The sequence below is a fragment of the Drosophila arizonae genome, chromosome 4 (genome assembly GCF_054131065.1).
Source record: "Drosophila arizonae isolate 15081-1271.41 chromosome 4, UAZ_ARI_1.0, whole genome shotgun sequence".
In the NCBI taxonomy this organism is placed as follows: domain Eukaryota; kingdom Metazoa; phylum Arthropoda; class Insecta; order Diptera; family Drosophilidae; genus Drosophila; species Drosophila arizonae.
In genome coordinates, this window is record NC_142924.1 from 15,507,637 (window position 1) to 15,532,848 (window position 25,212).

General features: G+C 35.6%; 2 protein-coding genes across 2 annotated transcripts in view; one reads left to right on the plus strand and one right to left on the minus strand.

Annotated features, from left to right (window-relative positions):
* Positions 1-21,386, minus strand: part of jim (zinc finger protein jim) — a 41,243-nt gene extending 19,857 nt beyond the window's left edge. Inside the window, exons 1-3 of the mRNA XM_089467536.1 lie at positions 21,250-21,386; positions 16,765-18,720; positions 1,776-1,928 (exon numbers count right to left, since the gene is read on the minus strand). The gene's annotated coding sequence lies outside the window, so the exon portion shown is untranslated. The remainder of the gene's footprint in view (positions 1-1,775; positions 1,929-16,764; positions 18,721-21,249) is intronic.
* Positions 21,387-22,060: 674 nt separating this feature from the next.
* On the plus strand, positions 22,061-23,481 carry LOC149269189 (uncharacterized). Its single transcript, XM_089467559.1, has 2 exons — positions 22,061-22,200; positions 22,749-23,481. Exon 2 carries the CDS (start codon positions 23,002-23,004, stop codon positions 23,419-23,421), a length of 420 nt encoding a protein of 139 aa, XP_089323685.1. The 5' UTR covers positions 22,061-22,200; positions 22,749-23,001; the 3' UTR covers positions 23,422-23,481.
* Positions 23,482-25,212: the final 1,731 nt, after the last annotated feature.

Here is a 25,212-nt window from a genome sequence, read left to right on the forward strand (position 1 = left end):
TTGCTGCGACGCCAACAACAAAACCGAGCGCCAAAAAAATTTAACGTAATTTGTGCAGTCGTCTAATTCAATACACAGCAGCAGCGTGAGAGCCGAAGAGAGCGAGCTGAAGCGTGCGGAAGAGTGGAGAGCGGAATAGAGTGAGCCAGCGAGAGCGAGAGAGGGAGCGCGCACATAAACTACAGGTAAGGCACAATTGTCGACCGACAGAAACACACAAAAAAGAGTACTCAAAAAAAAAAAAAAAAAAAAAAATGAATGTGAGTCATATAAAGGCGACCAAAGCGTCCAAGCGTCCAATTTTTGTATTGTTTGCCGCTGTTATCAATTTATTTATTTTTTTGCCAACGTTCTTCTCTTTTTTGTTCACCTAACATTACTCCAAATACATGCATAGATATTCACACATACATATGAATATATATACAAACATATCTATACACATGCATATGTATGTATCTCTATTATATATTTTATGGCTCTATCATAAATTTGTCTTTGGCAGGTTCTAGATAGAAAATAAATGAAATTTTAGGCCTGTGTTTAGTTACTGAAGCTTAATGAAATTTAATATTATTTTTAAACACACCCTTAAAATAATATAAAAAATTAATAACAATTATTAATTTATATATAAAGTCAAGGTATTAATTTTTATTTTTATTTTCTGAGTATATATATTAATTGTAAATTTAATAACGATCAAGTATCAAACATAAAATAAAGCTAACATTACTCAATTAAATCCCTGCTAATTCAGTTAGAGCATTTCACGTTCGTTTTCATGCCTTTTCCCTTTCCTTGCACTGACAGCTCGTATTCTATATGTAAATATCTGTACATTTAATTAACGCCGTTCATTTTATTTCGAACTCGACTTTCGGCGACAAACAAAAAACGAAAAACGAAAAAGCGAACAAATACTCGAGCCGAGATCTCGTGCGATGATAGATGGGCTCTCGATTGGATGGCAGCAGTTCCACACGCCACACATGCATTAGATTATTGCAGATGTGTCTGTTAGATTTACACACACACACACGCACAGTTACACATACACACACTGGCATAGTGTAACACTTGCGGGCACACAATTAAGTGATTTTGCTTGTTTTGTTGTTGAACATTTTGTGGATTTTAGTTTTTTGTGCAAAAATTTCGGTTTGAATTTGCTTCTTTTTTTTTTTTTTTGCGCGCGCGTATAATTCATCATATTCCTTTATGGGCTGACATTCGCACACAGCATTTGTAGATACGCACCAGCACCACAGATTATGCGCCCGCTTACGGTCCCTCTCTCTCTGTCACACACACACACATTTGTGCATACTCGATATAAACGAATTTAGCCCCAGGGGGAATTTCGCAAAAAAAAAAAACGAGTGGAAAAAAATCGCAAATGATTTGTGGCAAATTTTTTGTTGTTGCTTTATTTGCTTTTAGTTTTCACGTATTTCGCTTTGCTCTGACTACTTGTTTTTGTTGTTTCTGCTACTCTTGCTGCTGCTGCTGCTCATTAGTGCCGTTTCTCTGTGTGTGTATGTATGAGTGTGCGTGTGTGTGACTTCGCTTTACATGCCCCCTTCCCCTTCTTCAACCTGCTTGCCTATCCTTTTGCCTCTTTAGCATTTTGTCAACTTGATTTACGCGCAAAGCATTTTAACTTGAGTGTTTTTTTGTTGTTCTCTTTTCCTTTTTGTGTTTCATTAATAATAGTTAATTTTCATTAAATTTTCGCTATCTTCAGCTTTTTTTTTTACCATTTCTTAGCTCACCTGTTTCTTTTGTTTGTAAAATGTGTTTCCTTTCCTTAGTTTTGTCACAAAAAAAAAAACTAATTCCAAATGTTTTTTAGCTGTGAAATCCTTTCTTTTATTTTTTGGTTGCGCTGCTTCGATTGAAATTTTATAGCTGTTATTCCTTTAATGCTGCAAAGAGAATAAAATATTTAAAACATTTAGTCGAATATCTTAAAACAAATTGAATTTATAGCTGTATGAGTTTATTTATAAAAAACTAAAACATTAATCAAACAAGTGATACATCTTAAGTCGAAATTAGTTAATTTAAAGATATCCTATATGCCATTGAGCTATCGTAGAATGTAAAATGCATCAGTGTTACCAGAAGAGAATCTTTATTCCATCTTTGTTGAGTCAAGCTTTAAAAATGTGATATATGTTTGTATGTATATGTGTGGTCTAAGAACTTATGTGTCATATTGATTTCGGTAGTTTTACATACAATATATAAAGTTTTAACTCTTTCTACCGCTCTCTCGCTGTCACTCTCTATTTCTGTCTGCCACTCTCTTAATATCGTTTTTTTCTCTCTACCTTTTATAGTCTCGCATATTGACAGACGTATCTATACAAAGACGCATACAGGAGAGACAGATAGACAAATTGCCTAGGGCTATACTCTCTCTATTATTGCCTGATCAAAAAAATGTCTACTTAACATACTATGCCTTCTTCTACTTGTTAAACACATTTCACCAATATAATGATACCCTTCATATTAGCTTTCAATGTAATAAGATATGATACAAGAATGTATAAATATGTGGGAATATGAAGATATACTAATATTTAATTTAGGATTTAGTTTACGGAATATTTATTAAACGTTTCTTATTAGGCTTTGTATTCATTTCGAAGTCAAAGTAAAAATGTTTATATACTTGACTTAAAGAAACCTAATATGCCAAAGAAATGAAATTCTCAATAAATTATATGCAACAAATGTTTTAACTTAATTACGAATGCTAAACCAGATACCAATCCAAATTTCCCAATAGTATATCTAACTGAATATTCGAAGTGTATCTGTAAAATAGTAGGCACATAGTTGAGGCTTGCTTATAAGATCAACGGCCCAATAAATCTGCGAGTTAAAATCCACTTTTAGTTCAAATTAGCTAATTGACAGGCTATAAAAGCGACTTGGACGCCATTAAAAAGCCACAAAACACCCAAAACCCAGCCCAAAAGCCATTAAAAAAAAAAAAAACAAACAAACAAACAAATAACTATTTTCGGCAGCTAGCCGGCAAACAAGCCCACAAACAATAACAACAACTATAAAAACGATAACAGCGATAACTATGTGTGTCGCATAAACAGAAACAAAAACAAAAGCAGAGGCAAAGGCAAAGGCAAAGCAACCCGAAAAATGTACTCCGCATGCAGGTCTATAGCATCTATGCATATTAACTGTAAAACTGTATAACTGCTATATTAGAGCATGTATACATAAAACACATACACTCATACACACACACACAATCCCATACACACACACACATGTGGGCAGCTAACACTAACCTCAAAAAGTTTATAGCGCGCAGTTGCAGCGGCGTGTAGACGAAAAAATTTGCAAATTGCAGCGGCGTTTGCTACACACACACACACTCATACACATACACAAGCGCACACAGGCGAATTTGTAGTGAGAGAGCGAGCAAGCAGCGAGAGACACTAATACACTTAAGCACAATTGCACGTGCTCACAGTAGCTCACTCACACACACACATGCACACACGGAGAGTTACAGATGCAGACACCCCCGCGTACCGTTTGATTCCTCAGCTACATCAAAACTTTTTTCGTTTATTTTCTTAGCTGCAATTGCAAAATGCTGCAAACGTTGACAAAATTTGATAAACGCTTTGCTTTGAGTATTTTGTTTGCTAATCAAAAATATTGGCGGTTTATTGACAGCTGCTGCAGCTGCCGTTGCTGTTGCTATTGCTGTTGGCTTTTTAGCTTCCTGGCAATGCGTTGCGTATACGCCGCGTATATCACGCACCCACACACATAAACACAATTTCAAAATACGTTTTGTTTATACAATATTCTTGTTGTTGGCTTTGTATTTTGTTTGTTTCGTTTACTTGTTTCTATTTAGTTTTGCGCCTCAGCTACATTTTCCTCTTTTTCCTTTATGTTTTTTTTTTTTTAGTTATTTTATTGCTGGTAATTTGCACGCAGTCTGCGCTCTATGTTACAAGTACTCGCGTACTCTCTATATATAAACCGTGTGCAGCTTTTTATTAGATGTCGACGTCGTCGTCGTTGGCGGTCGACGACTGCAGGCAGCAGCGGCACGAAAATCGAACAAAATGCCAAAAAAAAACACACTCACACACACTCAAACGCGCACACTAAATCGTAAGTACAACAAACCGAATCCGATTCCGAAACCAAAGCGAATCGAAACGAAACGAAAAGAAACTCAGCGCAAGGCGCAGCGAGGCGATGTCGTGGTTTTTTTATTGTATTTTATCTTCTTTTTTTTTATTATTTTGTGGGAGCGGAGCGCGCGCCAACTTTTAGCTATGGCTATGGCCACGAGTCTGGGGGTCTCTGGTCTCGCCGCCAACTACAAATACAATGTCTACACACAAAAAAAGCAAAAAGCAGCGAGCGGCGAGTAGCGAGCAAATCTCTCTCTCTCTCTCTCTCTCTTAAACACACACATACACAGACACGCTGGCAGCCAACAACTCACTCACACATTGATGCACGCGCTCTCTAAGCTTTTTTAGTCAAAACAATTGCAAAATTTTTTAACTTTTTGCCGGCGGGTCCAACGTAGGCCCCCAGCTGTGTCAGTGTATGTGTGTGTGTACAAGACACAAGTTTGTTAGTGTTGGTGCAGTCGCTAGCAGTGCTTGCTCACACTTCGATTCTCTCTATCAGTCTCTTTCTATGTTATGCTCTCAGCTTGACGCTCTGTTGTCGATTTTCTAATGTTGAGGCAACAGCACTGCTAACTGCGCTGCTAGCGCAGCTGTTTTTAGCGCGTGCTGTTGCCGTTGCCGTTGCTGCCGCTGCCGCTGCCACTGCTACAGCTGCTGCTGCTGCTGCTGCCCCTGCTGTTACTGCTGCACTTCGTGTGCGCTCGCTTTATCGTGTTCTGGTTTGCTCTCTTTTAGTTACGTCTGCTACTATTTAAGAGCTGTTTAGGATTCAAGTGAGCTGTGAATTTGTAGTAGAAATGCTAGCTCCTACTATTTATGAGGAATAGACAGAGGATTAAAGCCATTTCAGTTTATTAAATATTCTTAAAAATTCTAGAAAATAAATTTGCCATTCATTTAAATACACAAATCTTCATTAAATGCCACTTGTGCTAAAACTAGCTCATAAATCACTATCTATCTCCCTCCCTCCCATGCCATTGCCTACTTCATTCTTTATGCCTTCTACAGCTCGACCTCTAGACCTGCTGCTGCTGCTGCTGACCAAGCCCCCAGTGCGGCCCATACTCTAGCAGTTTTTTGGTTGTTTTTTGGGCAATCAGTTAAGAACGACACCCACATTGGCCGCAGTGGGACAGACGGACGGAATATTGAAGTGTAATCGCACCGACGCTCGACACTCCGGCCCACTTTAGCTGTGCGCCCCGCCTCCAAAATGTATAGTGGCCACGCCCACACTGTCTCAGGCACTTATCGTGACCAAAGAACCGAAATTTGCAATTGTTCATTTGATTTCGTTGTTTTCCGGGTTGACGTTAAATGTAGAAAGAGTGAGAGAGAGAGAGAGAGAGAGGGAGAGGGAGGAACTGAAGGCAGGGGCGGCAGCGACAGAGGCTAGATTGACAGGTGCGAGCGGTGTAGGCGGTGGGGGGTGTAGCAGAGTGGGTTGCGGTACGCGAGGGGGAGGGGCTGGGGGAGGTTAAGAAAGACACATGTACAAAATAAAGTAAATTATTGTATGATGTGTATGCAATATTTTATAAATAAACAACGAATTTTTTTGTATAAACAATCAAAAAACAACAGGCAACAACAACAATAACAACAACAACACCAACAACAATGCTTAATAAGTACGAAACAAGTTGAGCATGCACAAAGGTGGGGGCAGAGACAGATAGACATACACACATACATATATATAAATATATATGTACATACGTTTGTACATAGGTCAAAGAGAGTGAGAGAGAGAGAGAGAGCGAGAGAGCGAGAGAGGGAGTACGAAAAAAAAAGAACTAAAATATCTACAACTGCTGACAACGTCTCGTTTCGTGTCTTTTGTGCCGTTTTTGCATGTTGTTTACTTTCGTTTCGCCTTTTTATTTTTGTTTCATTTTTGGCAACACTGCAAAAACAACAAAAACACAAGTTTAAATGTGATTTTAAGACATGAGCAAAAAAAGACAAAAAAAAAGGCAGCACAAGTACAAAAAAACACAGAAAATGAAGAAGAAGAAAAAGAAGTAGATGAAGCAGCAGCAAAACCCATCAAGAAAAAAACATTTTTCATTGGCTGGCTGATTAAATACTCTGGCGTCTTATAGAGATAGACAAATGTAAAAGTAGAAGAAAAAGAGAGCTTTGACAGCTCCTTAATATATATATTTTTTAATGATATTAAATAAGATAAGTTTTAATTGAGAATACCAAACTCTACAAAATAGTTTTTATAGTTTAATAATTTTTGTTCCATATATTTTAGATCTCATTTTATTAAATACCAAATTCAGCTTAGCCAATTTGTATTTTATTAGTAACAGCGACTAAAAACTAGTTTCTATATCAAATTTCAACTTGATAGCTGCACAGCTCAGCCAGTTCACATAGGTGAGCATATCTAGGCAAAGATCATAGATTTCATCGGGTGCAACCTTATACGCTACACTTATACACTATATTATTTACAGTCAGCCTAAACACAGCATCATAAAAGTTTACTCAGACTTGTTTCCTTTAAATATATGTACATATATCAAATTTGTATCTCAAAGATACCCAAATGCATCAGAAAGATACGCAAAGTGGATGTTTGCATTGTCTTTTTGGCATTAGTATATGCTTAATTTTAGCCTCGCTGCGCATTGTTGGCAGCACTTCTGAATGTATCTTTAGCTGCTGCTAAATGTATCTGTATCTATCTCTATATATCTATTCTATATGTGTGTGTGTTTCTATCTGTATCTATGCACTTGTTATTGCTTTTGCATTTTGCATGCATTCATTTTACTTCTTCTCTGTGTGATTTTATTTTTATTTTTTTTTAAGGTATTTTCCTTGCACTGTTTGGCTTTGCCTTTTGGTTCACTCACCTATCGATTTGATTTTGTTTACGTTTCGCACCTGGCATAAAAAAGAAATACAAATAGAATGCAATATTGTGACATGCCTGCTGAGGTGAGCCGAGCCGAGCTGAGGCGAGTTGATAACAAATGTTTCCTATTTTTATTTATTTTATTTTTATTTATTTCTTTTTTTTTATTATTTTTTTTTTTTTGTTCATTCACAATTCAAATAGTTTTCTAAAGTTTGCTTTGATTTGACTTTTGATTACACTTGAAGTGTTTTATTTTTTAGTTCTATTCTATTATTTTAGTTTTGTTTGTTAGTTTCATTTCGATTATTTACTTTTCGCGCTTATCTCAAATGTTTGCAGCTTGTTGTTTTTACAGTTATATTTAGCCGAGGCTGATAAGCAGCGTGAATATATATATTTAGCAGATTGATAATGCTTTCATTTGTACCTCTAATTGAGTGTTATTTGATGATAACATAAATGATTTTAATCCAATTGCAACTAGTTGAAGCCAACTAGTTTAACGAAAACACATTAAATGTAAAATCAGTCGGGCGTAACTGACTGCAGCATGCTCTATTCACACTCCATATATTACTAAAACAATTTCCCAAATGTGCCACGCCTCCAATTGGTATATATCATTCCTGATAGACGTACGGAATACTCTAATTTTACTTTTATGAATGAGCATAATAAACAGAGCTCAGAGAGGATTTTATAATGAATTTAATATAAATAATATTTCAATGAAATATGTATAATGAAATATTATATATATAACAATATATAATATTCAAGCACATTTAAGGTTCTCAAATAAATTCTTTTTGTTTCATTAGCCTGCCACAATTTTAGCCGCCTCTTGTCTCTCGGCTGTCTGCATGAAATGCAAAACTTTTCCTTTGCCTTGTATTAAAAACACTGATTTTTTACCCTGCTCATTAGTGGATGGGGTGGCAAGGGGTTGTGCCACTTCAAATGGCCTAAGTTGAGGGACTTGGGCAACGTTTCACAGAGTTTGCACCAATCAGTTGCACGTTTTCACTTTCAGTCAAAGCTCTCAAAGGAAATTGCGATAAAGAAGCAAAAATAATAATAATAATAATAACGCAAATAATCAAAAGGAAAATAAGGGTAAAAAACTACAGCAAATTAACATATCTTGCGATGCAAGAGGAAAAAACTAAACGAAATCTAGCGGGAGAGAAAAAAGTGAAGAGGGAATATATATTATAAATATATACAGAAAAATCTATGCTTTAAAGCAAATTCACTATATGACAAGTAAATTTATGATATATGCATGTAAGATATATCAGTGTAACCAATATATGTGCATTTGAATTTTGGTAACAGTTTGTTTTTAACAATATAATTTAAGCCAAGTACAGTTTTTACTTATAGCCCCACAGTCTTTGACTATGAACTGCTCTTACAATAATTCAGTATTCTTAAAGAAGCAATTTATTATAATCTAAAAATAAAAAAAAAAAATTAAAAAAATAAATAAAAAAATTGTATACTTAAAAAAAGTGAATGCTTAAATATATTTACAATAACCGAAATTAAAAATAATAATCATAATTATTTATGTTTTTTGTATATTTACAAAAACCGAAATTAAATACGTATACAATATGTATGAAATGTTAATCGCTAGTCCATTAACTAAATTATTTAATAAAATAATTGTGTTTTCTATATATATAAAAAAAAAAGTAGCCCGACATTATTTTAAAATACTATTCGTTTAAAATTGTACAAACAACAATATTATAGACGACGTATACTTAATATTTAAGCGTCATTAGTGCACTTTAAATAATTTCTTTATTTTATTATATATACACACATTGAAATATAAATAAAATCTATCCCAACAAATAATAGTAATTTTAAATTATTAAATTCATATAGCAATTGAAATACTGTGCGTATACGTAATATGTAAATTCATATCACACATATGTATACACATACATATATTTTTCTATATAAGTAAACCTTTTACAACAAATTCATATAAAATTGAGTCACGAGGGCCACTCCAAAAGTTGCCAGACATTGCAAAACTATGTCAAAAAGAGAAGAGAGCAGGGCAGAGCAGGACAGGGCGGCTACTGAAAGGGGGTCGTAGAGCTGGTAACCCGAACCGCGGCCCATGCTGTCAGCACCACCCACTCTCTAAATAATCCTATTACTTACATGAATGCCTTTAGACAAATCCCAGACTAAGATGGGACCCAGAATGTTGTTGTTGTTGTTGTTGTCGGTGCGTGGCCTTTGTGCAGCTTTGCCTCTCACTTTGCCGCCAGGTGCGTGCGGATTTTCACACTTTACGCATGAGAGCGTGAAAAGTGACAGCAATATGCAGAAAGAGTGAGCGAGAGAGAGATGGAGAGATTGACTTACGCACGGTTGCATTTTGACACCTGTCAAATGACAAACTGTACCCGCTTAGTATTCTCTGCCCTATCCCACCTGTCCTCCCCTCTCTCGCTCTCTCTCTCTCTCTAGCTGTGTGGTATTTTCTGGTATTTAAGTTGTTCGTCGTCGCCGTCTTTTGTCATTTTGTCAGCTGAAAATCTATATACTAGTTCGCTAAATTGCATTTTCCAGCAGTCGGTTAAGTTAATTGCATTAGACTCGTTTGACACGTTGCTTTATGTCTCGATTACAGCTCACAAATGGGCCAAAAAAAAAAAACAAAAAACAAAAACTAAGCAGCTTCCACAGAAGATCATGTTAAATATAAGAAGATTGAGTAAGCTGTTTGTAATGAATGCGAAAAATACTAAATGCATGCTAAATGGAAAACCATAAGAAGAGCTTTAAGCGACTAATACTAGGCTTAGAGCAGCATAAAGCTCATTAAAGCTTTGTGAAAACGTAATTTACAAGAATGAAAGTCAATCGCGAGTGCTTCAAGCTCTACAAAGCTATAAATAACAAGCAAATTAAAGCGCGTGAAAGCTTTTTTAAACCCTTAAAGCTGTAAAAAACTAATAAAGTACTGCCTGTTGTCTAAAGCACATTAAAGCTTTTTAGGAGCCTTAAAGCTCTTGAAAAACCATGACAACTTCCTTGCAGATTAATTCCGTGATATATTTCTATTGCTTAGTAACATTACTCAACTCAATTTTAATAAACACTTCAGTAGATCATTTCCATCACTTAAACAAAATGTCTTAAGCCAAAGCTTTTTGGTTTTTTGCTTCAGCTCAGCCAAATGGCATTCAGCAAATTTTACGACAACTTTCAAATTGTATTTAAGGTAATATTTTCAGGTAATTGGACAGCCTAAGCTACTGTGCATTTCGTTGCCCGTCGAAACGTCAGTTGGAACTTTGTTTAAGGCCTTTTGCCACTGACAGCCTTCAATATAAATCAATCAAATGTGCAAAACTCTGTAGTCGAAGCAGAGGCAGGGGCAGGGGCAGGGGCAGAGAGTGAGGCGCCTCACTCACAAAGTTGCTTTTTGCCAACAGCTTCAATTCTTTATTGCCATATGGGCACACGCCCACAAGGCTGAGGGGAGGGGGCAACTATTGTTGAGCCTCAATTGTTGTCGTTGCTATTGTTGCTGCTGCTGTTGTTGTTGTTGTTGTTGTTGGTAAAAAGTGCACTTGTGTGTGCTCATTGTTGTTGCTGCATTCGCAATTGTAGCAAGAACAAATGACATCAGAGTGTACGAATAAAGAGAGTGAGAGAGAGAGAGAGAGAGAGAGGAGTGAAGGAGCAGCTAGGTGTGTGCATAAAGGTCCTCATCAGATTTTCATATTCATGCGTATTTTATTTTAAAAGCTATTGTTCGTCATGTTTACTATTGCAGCTACTATATATATATATATGCATATATATTTTATGCTGCAGTTTGTTTAAGAGTCTTGCTGAAAAGCGTCTAAAATGGAATCAAATATCTTTCAGCAACTACTTTTATAGTTTTCTCTTGCGGCAGGCTAAGCTCTTATTTTTGCAGAATACGAAGAACCTAAGTGAATTTGGAGCATACAAAAAAGCTGGCCGAGTCTGTTGCATTTCCATAACAACTCTGGAAATGTATTTAAATAATTTAATTCTTTGGCTGAGGCTCTTTTATTTATGGTGTGGCATGGCATGGCAACCGACGACATGTGCGCATAGCAACAGCAATAAACCCTTTTTCGCAGCTCACAAAAGAAAAATGCATGCAGTGCGGCGTGTACAAAGTGCAGCGGTCCACGAGGCGTATGAAAAATATTACGCATACGCCTACATGGCCGAGCTGTTTTTTGATAGGCTGTTGACATGCAGCTTCTCTCGCCCTCTCTCGCTCTCTCCTTTCCACATTTGTATAAAAAGTATAAGTTAAAGCTATATGTTATATTAAAAGGTCTGGCCACGCCTCTGTTTGTTGGAGTAGGCTTGGGAAATTGATATATAAATAATGCAAATAAATACAAATGAAGTGAGCTCAAAAAATATGCATATATAATAATTAAAAATAATCAGAATTAAAATAAAAATTGCTTAAAAATTGTGATGAGACATTTGTTCATTTGTGAACTATTTAAAAAAATATATATATACAAACTAAAATAATCAAAATTAAAGAAAATGTGGCTTCCAAATTTCATGAAAGTTTACTTCATTTGTCAACTAGCTCAAAAATATATATGAAGAAAAAAATAATCAGAATATCTAAAAATAGATTGAAATTATAATTAAGTAAATTTAAGGAAGATTTCTTCATTTGTGAACTAGTTCCAAAATATATATAAACAGTGAAAATGATCAGATTTAAAGGAAAAATAGTTTAGAAATATGATCAGGCATACGCAAGCCTAGTTCATTTGTGAACTAGTTCAAAATACATATAAATAGGAAAACTAATCAGAATTAATGCAAAATTGGCTTGAATATATATTTAAACACTCTTCAACAATCCTGCTTCATTTGTGAACTAGCTCAGATTTACTTATCTAACTCAACAGTTCTTATGTTTTTCTCAAAGCATGAACAAATATTTTTTCAAGTCTTAGTTTCAGTTCTCAGTTTGCCCACAACCTTTTCATTAATTTCAACAAGTTCCTCGTTTTGTTTTTTTTTTTTTCGCAATTAAAATATAACATAACAGCTTTCAGGTATGGCAGATCCACCCCCAACATATTCAGTGGAGCTCTAATTAAGCACTTCTCGTTTGGCTCTTGAAACTGATTCGCATGCGGAAAGCTCACGTAACTCTATTTAGGCAACATCTGTGGCACAATGCGTCGCACTGCAAGTGAAAGTCATGAAAGCAAATATAAACAACAACAGCAACAACAACAGCACCAGCAACATTATCTAACCCCGCTGCCCGTCGTCGCTGTCGTAGAATGTCGTGTAGAATGTCAAAACACACACAAAAGCGAAAATGTGCACGATGTGCGGGCCACAGGAAGCGCGGCAGACAATCCCCAACCCCAGCTCAGTCCCCAAAGCTAAGCACCCAACTAAGCCCCAAGTGGTGGTGGTGCTGTGGTGCTGCACTGGTTGGCCATCATTTGGAGCCACCCGCACGTTGCACGCGTTGGCCTTGCTGCCACACACACACACACAGTGGGGCAAGCAGTTAGACATCGCATACTATTTGCGCGCCTAGGCCTAGCTATGTGGCGTCTGGGGGCATTCAACTTGCAGCAAATGGAAAAAAAAATAATTAGAAAAAAAATGGAGCCTCGAAATGCTTTTGAAGTTGTCAAAAGCCAGCCAAATATGAATTTGACATATACGTGCTACACAGAGAGGGCAGGGGCCGGGAGGCAGGCCAGGAGGCAAGGACCAACATTCTAAAACAAAGCCTCGCACCTTTGCTAAAGCTCACTTTAAGCAGATGAAGAGAGTATTAAAGGGCAGGTGAAAATACATAAAAATGAAAAGCAAATGCAGTTGGAAAAGCATTAGAGAGATGAGAAGAGATGCGAGGATTGAAAAGAAGACAGAAAAGAGTTGGGCAAAAATAAAGAGAAGAAACAGTTGGTCACAATGTGAACTGATCAATCTGATAATGGTATTTAATATGGTATCATAATTACTTGAAAATACAAAGCCTTTCATATTTTGTTTTAGCAATATTATAATTTATTAATTTAATTAATTATCAATGTAGTTGTTTAAAAATAATTTATTTAATTATTAATAATTTGAATAATTATTATATATATTATTTAATAATAATCTTGTATAGATATATATTAATATTTAATTATTGCTATTAATATTATTATTATTATTATTTTTTTTTTTTTTTTGTTATTGTTAATTTAAAATATATACAACATAAATATTTCTATATTTTTATTTTCCTTTTTTGCAATAGTTCAAGAATTCAATCAATATTAAAATGTTTTAATTTAAATTATTTATTTAATTATTTTTTTACGTTAATCGTATATATTAATTATTTAATAATTATAATTAAATTTCATTTATTATTTAATTATTTATCATTCCATTGATTTCAACATATATATTAATTATTTAATTTTTATTGCAATAAACAGCCCTAAACATTAAACCAAAATTCCATTTCTTATCATATCTATATCTCTGGACTTTTACCTCTTCAAAGCCAACCACTAATTATTTTTTGCCAGAACATGTCGCATATCTCTTACCGAAAATGTTCGACAATTCACAGAGCCGCCCTCTCGCCCTCCTTCCCCCCCCCTTCCACTTCAACACGAGCAAAAACCTTCGCTGTTAAAAAAAAAAGAAAATGATTTTACAATGTTTTTTGATGTTATAGACATGAAGAACCAAAACAAAAACTGACAGTTGCCCAGCCTGCCACACCCACTGCCCCCCTCTGCTCTGCCCCTATGGGTATTTAGCCGCGGGTAATGATATGTCACGTTTGCTCTAGACTCCGTATCTATATACGATTCGATTGCTCTATGTAGTTGCACTCAATGACAATGCAGAAAAAAAAAGAAGAGAAATTTTTGGGTAAAAAAATGTGGAAAAAGAAAATGAAAATTTCGCAGCAGCTGCAATAAAATTAACGAAATGGCATGGAAAAGAATGTAGCCGAAAAAGCGTAACAGAAGAAGAAAAAGAAAAAGCACAAAGTGTGCGGAATTTTTTAACTTTTTTTTTTGTTGGGATGCCTCGCATTTTGGCTTGTTTAGGTGGTGCGGGTGGTGCTGCTGCTTTTTTCGCAAGTGCTGCTGCAGCTGCCGTTGCCAACTGCAAACGCAGCGGAAATAAAAAACAGAGTAGAACAGGGCAAACAGAGTAACAAAAAGAGAAGAAGAAGAGAACTAAAACGTATAAAACGATGCACATGCAAGTTGTCAATAATGACAAGGCTTTAACGCATCTATGTACCTAGGATCTATGGCAACCTAGAAACATAGGCTAAAGGCTGGAATATTGCTGGAAAATTTATTAATAGAGCTGTGTGCGGATAAATTTAGTCTAAGGGAAAAGGCGCTCGTAAAACAAATATTCCTGAAGACGAAATTCAAAATTCAGCCTCAGCATATAGATCTGCCCTAAGTAAAGCCCTCCTTTAGAAACACTAAACGAAATACTACACTCTCTTCTACTCGCTTAGAAACACTGAAAAAAAAAACTACTACAATAAATTTAAAAAAAAAAAAAAAAATCTTTCTATACTTTTTAGTAGCTTAATGGTAGTAGCTTTAGTAGCTAGAGGGGATAGCTATATAGCTAACTATCGATACTTGACTATGAAGTTATCGATACTTAACTATAGAGCTATAGAGCCATCGAGACTCAACTAAATTGTCATGAGCCAAAGAAAAAGAGAAATCAAGGCGAAAGGATTATTATATAAGTAATTGAGGCGTAATTGAGATAAAGGTTTTCAAAGCTTGGAGTTATTCTTACTAAGCTGAAATTTTTTATAACAAAAAAGTCTTAAATAATAATATTAATAAAAACTATTACAATACCTTGACATATTCGTAATTTTTACTATGATTTTTAATGTTCAAATTGATTGAGAAAAAAAATTGTATCATTAGAAAATCTAACTTTCCATTTTCAACATTTTTTTGCGCAGTATTTAAAATAAATTGATTTACTGGAGGAGCATTAGATTTAGTTAATTAACTAATCTAAGGTGACTTCTGCATGGTTTGCAGGCCACACACACGCACACGCACATTATCGAGATACATCTATATAAAGTGGGTGGCAAATGGGGGATAAACCACTTGAAATTGCAGCTACTTGCAATGCGTGGGTGGCAGGCGTAGCAAATGTCTATAATACGTACTGCAGACAGTCAGTCTCTTTCACACTTACGCACACAGACATGTGCGTGTGCGTGTCCGTGTGTGTGTGTGTGTGCAGACCACAGTCGTTGCTCTGTCATGTCAAATGGATGCTGAGTGACCAACCCACAAGCCCTGACCCCTCGCACGCCTCGCAACCCTGGCCAGAGGCTCTGCTGCTGCTGCCATTTGCTGCTCAAATTGTATGGCGTCAACTGTACTTTTATGTACACGCACACACACACACACACACACACACACACATACAGACACGCATGCAGACACACGTATGCCCATTTTTATGTACGAAATTTTATTTCAATTCATTTAAAAAATATGTGTAATGCTTCCTCTTTTTGCTGTTCGCTCATCCTTTCGACTCTTGTGCTTCGATTTTCAATTGCCAGCCGCAGCGGCAGCAGTGCCACGCCCACTGACCACAGCCCACTGGCCCCACACAGCAGCGTTAACGCTGGGGTGGGTGAGTGCTTGGGTGCCATGGTTATTTACCCTTTCTCGCTTCCTCCTCCCTCTGCCTCATTCGCTGCCTCAGCCTCTGCCACGGCTCGCGCAATTTTTTCAATAATTAATTTTTTGCGCGTAAATGCAATTTGCATGTAGATGAGCCACACACACTTATACACACACACACCCATATTTATATACATATATACACTGTATATAGATCTATGTAAGAGACTCCCTTATATAATAGGCGTTTTCATTTTTTCATTGCCTGCTTTTTGGCGCGCATTGTCGCCATCTCTCTCGCACAATGCGCCGCTGACCACTGGCGCTCTATCTGTCTCGCTCGCACAGTTGATGCGTATTTTAATGCTTTGCATCAGTCTGTACCATTTTTTTTTTTTTATGCTATTAAATTGCGGCATCACAGAATTATATATGACAGTGCATATCGAGGGCTGTCAGAAAACTTTTAATTGACATTATTCGGGGGGGGACAAAACTATCAAGACTATTAAAATGTGGATATTATGGGGATCTGTGGCATTATGCATATATTCGAGAATTATTTTTTTCTTTTTTGGTAGAAATATGAATTATTTCTCTATATATTTCTTTATATTTCTCTATATATTTCTTTATATTTCCTTATGTTCCTGTATATAAAAATATATTTTTTTAGACGTACAAAAATTCATATTTATGCTGTACATTTTTATAAATATTTATTTATTTATTTATATAATGTAATAAAAATTTATGACTGAAAGTAAATTACTAAAACGTAAATGAAATATATGAAAAATATATATATTGAAATATATATATAATATATTTTATATTATACTTTATCTACAGTAAAAATAATATATATATATTAAATAAAATACATATTTTTCATCCCTAATGTTATATAGATATCAAGTATACGTTGTCTTTAATCTTAAAAATAAAAAGTCCCGTTACTTACCAGTTGTTCAATCCCAAAATGTTTGATTTAGCTGTTCTTCTGTTCGTCTCTAATTCCTGTTCCAAGGATTATGTCGAAATGGGGAATGTTGTTTATGTTTTAAATATTTGTTTATTTGGCCCAAAAAACTGTTTGTTTTTAAATTCTCAAATATGATTTTTTTTTTATATATTTTTAGGGTTGTGTGTTGTGGGTTTTCAATTGAATTCAATTTTCATGACGTTTATCATAAATGTAATACAATTTAATATATAGCTTAAAATGTTTTTATTTTTGTTTTTTTTTTTTAGTTTTTTCTGAATGGTTTTTTATTGTTCTTTAATTTGCTTTCTGCACTACGAATAATTTATTTACTTTGAAAATTGTTCAAAATTTTTTAGTTTTATTTTATTTTATTTTTCTTTGCCACGATATGAATATTTGCCTTTAGTTTAAATTGTTTTTTTTTTTTTTTTTAGTGATATATATGTTTATATATATGTATATATATATTACCGATATATATATCGCTGAAACTGTCTCGTGCTTTCCTTAGCCAAAACACACACTAAATGGGGTTTGAACCCTTTTTCATAATTTTTGTTTTTCTTTTTGTTTCTCCTTTCTTTCGCCTCGTTTTTTTCACTTTTTCAGTTCACCTTTTTTTAGTTTTCATCAAAGTTTTGAAAAATTGTTTTTAGCTTTTGCTTTGCTCAAAGACTTTTTCAGAACATTTTCTTTTTTACGAACGTAAATTTAAAAGACGAAAATTGAAAAACCGTAACACAAAAGTTTTTTTTTTATAAATATTTTAGTTCTTTTTTATTAATATTTTTTAATGAGACACAAAAAAATTTAACAAATTTTGGCTATTTTGTTTTTGTTTGCTTTTGATATTGGTTTTGCTTTCTGCGTTTTGTTTTTGTTTGCTTTTGCTTTTGGCTTTGGAATTTGACTTTTGATTTCTTATTTTTGTTTTCCTTTTCACTTCTGCTGCTGATTTTTTTTCGGTATTTTTCGGTTTTCTGTTTCGTTGCTATTTTCTATTTTGGTTTTTGTTTTGTTTTTATCTGTCTCTATTTTTTGCGTTTGTTTCAGTTGCTGTTTTTGTTATCGGTTTATCGGTCTATCGGTTTATATTGTTGTTGCTTCTGTTTTTTGGTTGTTTTTTGTTTGTTTTAAGGCTATTTCGGTTTCGTTTCGATTTGTTGCTATTTTTGTGTTGTTGTTGTTGCTGTTTCTGTTGCTTTGTTGGATTGGTTTTTGTGTTTGGTTTTATTTCGGGTTTTGATTTTTGTTTTTGTTTTTGATTTTCTTTTTTGTTGCTTTTATAGTTTTATTTCGTTTACAGTTATGTTATTTTTCTTGTATTTGCTTTTATTGTTACGTTTCACTTTCTATTATTATTTATTTTATTTTTATTTATATTTTGTATTATAAATTGTTGTTGTTGCTTATAATGTTGTCGGTTGGTTGCTGTTGTTTGTTGTTGTTGCAGTGGTTGTTGTTGTTGTGTAGTAGTTGTAGTTGTTGTTGTTGTTGTAGTATTCCAAATTTTGTTGTGAATTTTGTTTGTTAAATTTTGAGAAACTAACTAAAAATCACTTTTTGTTTTATTTTCGCTTAAAACTGAAATAAAACTTTAATATATTTTTGCTTCTGCTCTTTTTCCGTTTCTTTGTTGTTGTTGTTGTCGTAGATTTTTTTTTAATATTTATAAATTATATACAAATAAATTGTTAGAATGAATAAATTAAAAAGTTATTAACTGATTGCACATGAGTTATATTTTATATTATAGATTATTATTATTATTACATATGTAATTGCATTATTATGATGATTTAGTCTTAGTATTATATCATTATTTCGTATTATTATTGTTATTATTATTATAATTAACAAAACAATATTTTAATAAGTATCAACAACGTTTTAACGTAATCTTTAAAAATGTTCCAAACAGTCAAAAAGCACCTGTGACGAGAAAAGAACAAAAATCGATTAGAGACATTTTTTTTAAAGCCGTCGGCAATTGTGAAGGCCGACGGCACTTAATTAATGTATTTGAATAATAATATTCTTTATGTTGCTCAACATTTTCTAACTGCTCTAAACAATTTATCAATGTTTCAACATTTTCTATGCCCAATTAAAATAATCGCATGTTATCGTAATCGATATCATTCTGCCTTCACTTCCTGTTTGCCAAAAAAAATAATTCAGCCACATGGCGAGCACGCACAAATACAACCACAGACAATTTGCTCTCCCATTCTCCTGCTCTCTTTGAATTGACTACAACAGCGCTACACAATAAACGAAACGAACTAAGCCCCAGAGGCATACGCAATTGTCTAAGCTGGGCGCTCCGGAGAGCGAGTGGCAGAGAGAAAGAGCGCGCGCCACTGGCAGGATAACGTGGTAGACAACAATAATAAAACAACACCAAGCAGCCGAGTATTGGAAATGCAAAACTAAAAGCGAACAAACAAAAATTTCAAGTTCAAAACGCCGCTGTTTGCAAAAATGGGGGTGGGCCTGGCTGACTGCGCCTTGAGTGGCCAAATAACAAACAAATAAAACGTATGAAGCATTGCGGTAAAGCAAAGGCAGGGCATATGCAAAAGTGCAAAAACATGCACACACACACACAAATTGTGATACAATCTAAGGCAGAAAAACAAAGAGCGAAATGTTGAACGCGCTGCCGCCGGCGATTGCAGGCACATACACACATACTGATACACACACACATACAGCCACACGCCTTCAGTCTAAGCAGACAAATCTGTCAGCTAAAGAGCGCATTTGCATTTAAATACAAGCGATTAGATGACGTACAATGCTCACGCACACACACGCACACATACCTATATATTTACATATATACATATACAGACCGACATTTGTACTTATGGGAACAGTTGAAATAGATGGGCGAAAAATTGGCGAACCGCAACAAGCCATGAATAGAAGATACTCAATCACTAGACAAATCCATATACAAACAGGCGCACATATATGTACATACATATGTATGTGTATGTGTTTTGTCATTAATTGAAACTGTTTTTCTGTACTTATTTTTAGAACTCTTGCGCTCCTCTCTCTCTGTTTCATTTGGTTTAGCACATTTTCATTGACTTTTTATTTGGCAAACAAAATAAAACTTATTTTCAAATGCATTTTTCATTTAATTGTTTCAAACACTTTCAATGCTTATGGCTCAAACTATTTATAAGTTTTAGGTATTTTATACACAAATCGTTTTTTTTTTTTCGTGTGAATTTTATAACTGTAATTTGTATATTGTATATTTGTTTAAAAATAGTATTTTATTCACAATTGCAATGCAATTTTATTTTTGTCAGTTTTATTCTTCAGATACTTGTTGAGTATATAATTTAAACAAATGTATATTTTTATTTTGATAAATGATTTAGTTATTATTATTATTTATGGTCAATTTTTTATTTTTCACAAACTATTTAAAGTTAATTTTTAAGATTTTTTGACTTCTTAGTCATTTTTGTTTAGAGTATACTTGGTATATGTTAAGAGTTTTTATAGTTCATACACAAGATATGTTAGGATATAATTATGTATCCTATAAGTTATTTAATTGATTAAAAATACACAAATGATTTTCTTTTTTTTTTTTATCTCTAGCACTTAAAGCATATTTTAGCTTATGATCATATGTTTTATAAATTTAATAATAAATTTTTATTCTATATATTAAGGCATTAAATGTTTGTCTTAATCAAATTTTACAGTTCTTATTTATTTATATCTATATATCACATCCGCGAATTTGAGTCTTTCCCAATCCTTATAATCATGTTGTACTGTTCTTTAAACTGTTTTTGAGTAGTTCCTCACTTCTTGGTACATATAGAGCTATTTTACAGTATTATTTAAGACACTTAGAGTTTTAACGGTATTATTTTTACAACTCTTTTCAAGCACTGTTTCACAATTCAATATCCTACAGTTCCAAGGTCGCCAATCAAATAAATATCTCAATAAATACGTGTTTAGAACTCAATTTTATGCACTTTATCAATTTCAAGACATCCCACACACACACACTCACGCAAACATACACCCACACTGAGAAGATATTTGTATAGATAGATTTGCAACACTCAAGTTGAAGAAGGAACGAAACAAAACACACAGTAAATAAATAAAACGGACGAACGAGATGAACAACGTGAAATGTAGGAAATGAAACTAAGTGTATCCCAGAGCAAAGCTGATGTATCGGCATCTCAGCGTCTCGGCAGACGCAGCAGAAGACGAGAAATTGTAAGGCGGAATAAGATGAAGATATGCAGACAACAGCAGAAACGGCGACACAGAGAATCAGAACACACAGAAAACAGAGCACAGAGCACAGAACACACAACACAGAACACACTGAACAAAGCGAAGACAAATTTAGCGCGAAAATGTTGTTGACTGAAAAGTTTTGCGCGACGCGCGCTCTACGAAACGCACCGAAAACGGCCAAAAAGATGAATATGTGCAAAAATCTTTTGCATACGCTCAAGAACCCCATGAAAGCGAGCGGCCAAGCCAAGCAGCGCCGTTGACGTTGGCAGCGACAGCGACGCCAACGACGACCGCAACTGGGAGAGCGCAAAAGAAATGGAAAAATACGAGAAAAAAATCATATACATATATTTGTATGTGTATATATATTAATCTAGCGGGGTGTGTGTTGGGGGCGGCTACAACGACGACGACAGAGACTTTGAAAGAGCTTTTTTACAGACGCGCGCGCTCAGACCGCAAAAACGAAACGAAATGAAACGAAGCGAGCGCAAAAAGACGACGATGACGACATCCACGACGCTGCTGCGGCCCCCACAGACACACCGACAGAGAGATACTCACAGCAAAAGCAACGAGAGCAGCAAGACTCGCATGTGCACATGAGAGCGGGTGTGTATGTGTACGTGAGAGAGCGCACAGACAAAGGCAAACAAAGCGAATAAAAAGCAGCAGCTGAAAAAAGTTTTTTGCAAAAAAAGCAACTTGGAGGTGTATGCATACATGTATGTATACTTATGCGTGTGTGTGTGTAGATATACAATCTGTTGTCTGTGTTGGAAACTCTCTGTGCGTGCTTGTCGCGCGACTGCTGCTGCTAACGCGCGCGTCGCTGCTGGCGTCGCGAGTCTTTGCTGTCAGTTGGAGGCAAAGTTGTTGGTATTTTGGGTGGCTCCACGACCAGCAGCGCAGAGCAGAGCAAGGGTTCACATTAACAGCGCCGCTGTACAGGCTGTTTGTGTGCATGTATATGTGTATTTCTGCATGTGTGTGTGTTTGTGTGTGTGCAGTTGCGACAGGTTCTGACGTCTGAGCAGCGTCTCCTCTTGCGCTGTTCCTTTTGGCGCGCAGCGCGTGAAAGTGTTACGATTTGAAAATTGCCAAGCTTAGAACTGGGTAAATCAAGTGCAACGCAGCAGGAGCATGTGGCGGGGCGGGACGAGGCGACTGGGTCGGGGATGTGGCGCGCCTTTTAAATTTTTGACATGCCACGTGCTGCATGTTGAAACGAGGCAGGAACGAGCATAGCAAGAGAATGCCAGCTGGAAATGCTGTTAGGAGTAGCTGTTAGAAAAAAAAAAAAAAAAATAGAAATACATAAATGCATAGATGCCATAAATGTGTAGAATGTATCTCACATGTGACTTTATAGTATCTATGTGCTTCAATAGTATCTTAATTCATTTAAATTTAAGGTCTTATACTTTAAGTATTTTATTATATCTATGTATATTTAAATTAAACAAAAAAATAATATATTATAGAGGATTATAAATTTTGTTAACTACTTCTATCTTACGAATTATTGACATTCTGCAAGATTTACGTATTTTTTTAGGATAACCTGATTTATGTTTATCTGACTAAAAAATTACTATAGATAATTGTCGATTATGCTTTAATGTTCACTCAATTCTAATCAACTATTCCCTCAAATATCTTAGATCCAAGTGACATTTGCTTCGAATGTCATGAATTGTCGATTTCTCTAAGCAGCCCTGGGAAATCTATTTAATCGCATAACACTTGCTTCAACTGTCAGATCCATTTGCCACACAATTCGTAAGCGAGCTCAGTCACACGACCTAGTCGATAATTTCAGCTATATATTATATTATATAGTTGATAATTTGTCGTAAACGAGAAAAAATTGAACAAAGTGTAAAAGCTGCAAGTGAATCGTAAATCAAATTGAAAATGGATCCCAACGAACCAACTACAGACTGCATCAAGCGCGCCGTGGAGCAATGCAACAAAATTGAGACCTCGCTGGCGGGCTGCCTGAAGGTGCTGCAGCAGAGCTGCCTGCCCAATTTGCCGGACGTATTGGATGGACGCCAGACGCCGCCGGATGAGCTGTCGCCCGATCGTAAGCTCAGCTACACCGTATGCGAGGGCAAGAAGTCGCCCAATCTGATCGAGGTGGATGAATTGGGCGAGGTGCCCGATTCATCCAATATGAAATATATGCTGAAGTGCGCCGATGTCAAGCTGCAGAATGTCCTGGCATCACAGCAGCGCATCATCCAGCAACTGGGCGACGTCCGTGACATCCTGCTCGAAAAGGACAAGCACACAGAGGAGGCCTACAAGCACCTGAAGCTGCCAAGGGACTAGCTCAGCTCTGTAGTAAAACAGTAGACTTAAAATGAAATAAAATTTAGTTATTTGGCTAAATACAGTAGACATACTTAATGATGGACAGGGCATGCTAAAAAACTAGTTTTCATTCTGTGAACAAATTTACAGAGTGTGAAGAGGGGTATATACCCCATAATGTCTTAGAAAGGCGCATATATTAGACGCACTCTCTGCTCTAAAGCTCTTTAATTTATTCCAGCCCAATTTAATTTGTTATAATATAAGTCAACATTCTCTTTATAAGTAAACATGTTTTGCGCTGATAATCGTCATCTATATAGACTTATCAAAGCACAAATAGTGGCATGATTCAAGCGCCCTACGGAACAGATTAGGCAGATATATGTGTGCTTGTAGGACACTGGGGCATGAGTACATTATTGGATGCCCCGTAGCAAGAAAATGCAGTTAAATAAAATGAGAATTTCATAGAAAGGCGTAAGAAAGTGGCTGAGTAGAAAAATACATCAAAAATAAAAATATTTATATTTAATTCTATTTCTATATTAATAAATGATATATGAAATGATATATGATATATGATAAAAGTATGGTAATATTTTCCCTTATGGGAATCGCATAAAGGGGCATAAAACTCTTATAAAATATATAATTTAAAATTCTTAAAAATATTTCATTTTACTGAATATATTCATAATATCAAAATATATAGTTTTAAAATTTATAAAAACAATCACAAATAAATAAAAGAGCGAAACCGTTATGAAAATGCCACAAATTCTTATATTTAATATAAAATTATATCTTTAAAATAAACTCTAGTAAATTTGAAAATCACATAGAAAGGCGTTAGCAAGTAGGCGAGCAAATGAGTAACAGGAAAAACATAGGTCAATCAGTTTATACAAATTAATGTTTTCTTTATTGTTAGACACAAAGTTCACCCTGAGATTCACATAGAGAGGCATTAGGCAGTAGGCAACAGAGTAGGGACTAAAACAAAATCTAAAGATTTTCTATAGAAAAAAAAAAAATAGATCTGTCTTTATGCATTTTGTGAGACAGTGAGTCACTGATCACATAGAAGACTACAGTAGTCTCTGCCACAGAAAAGACATTCGCAAGTTTCATATACGCAATATTCAGTAACTTTATTTTGTTAGCTAAACTAAACTTAGACAGGGATGAGAAATCCAAAGCATTTGAAGGACAAACGGTCACGGAAGCCGAATCTGAATTACCAAAAATGTACTCAGATCTTTGCCACTAGGAATACCGAGAAGGTGCCGGCAGACAATCGGCAGGCACTGTGGCACTTTCGATGCACTCGGCTCAAGCTGCTGAGCATCCTGCGCAGGCACGAGAAGATTGCCTCGATACTGAAGGATGTGAAGCATCGCATCGAGCCCATACAGTTTCTGCTGAGCACAGCCGAGGAGAGGAGTCTGCTGAACGCCAATCGGATGATGCCCAAGCCGGGCCCAAACCGAATGCAGCTCTGTGGCTTAAAGAGCCACAGCTCGGAGCTGCCGACGAAGATTAGATGCTGGCTGCGGCTTCACCTGGAGGAGTTGAATAGTATGGATCTGCTGGGAGAGCAGAGCTATGCCCAGGAGCTGAAGCTGTCGGCCAAGAAGCAGATGCAGCAGGAGCACGATGAGCACGAGGCCTGGAAGGTGTTCCTGAACGATTGGCATAACCAGGATGACATCAGGCAGTGCAACAATGAGTGGCAGGAGAAGGGGGCAAATCAGGTAGATCAGGCAAATCACTTGGACGACGTTAAGCAAGACGATTGGAAGAAAT

What these genes read in the sequence shown, in the direction of transcription:
- LOC149269189 (XM_089467559.1), top strand. Translation starts at nt 23,002, where the DNA reads ATGGATCCCAACGAACCAACTACAGACTGCATCAAGCGCGCCGTGGAG.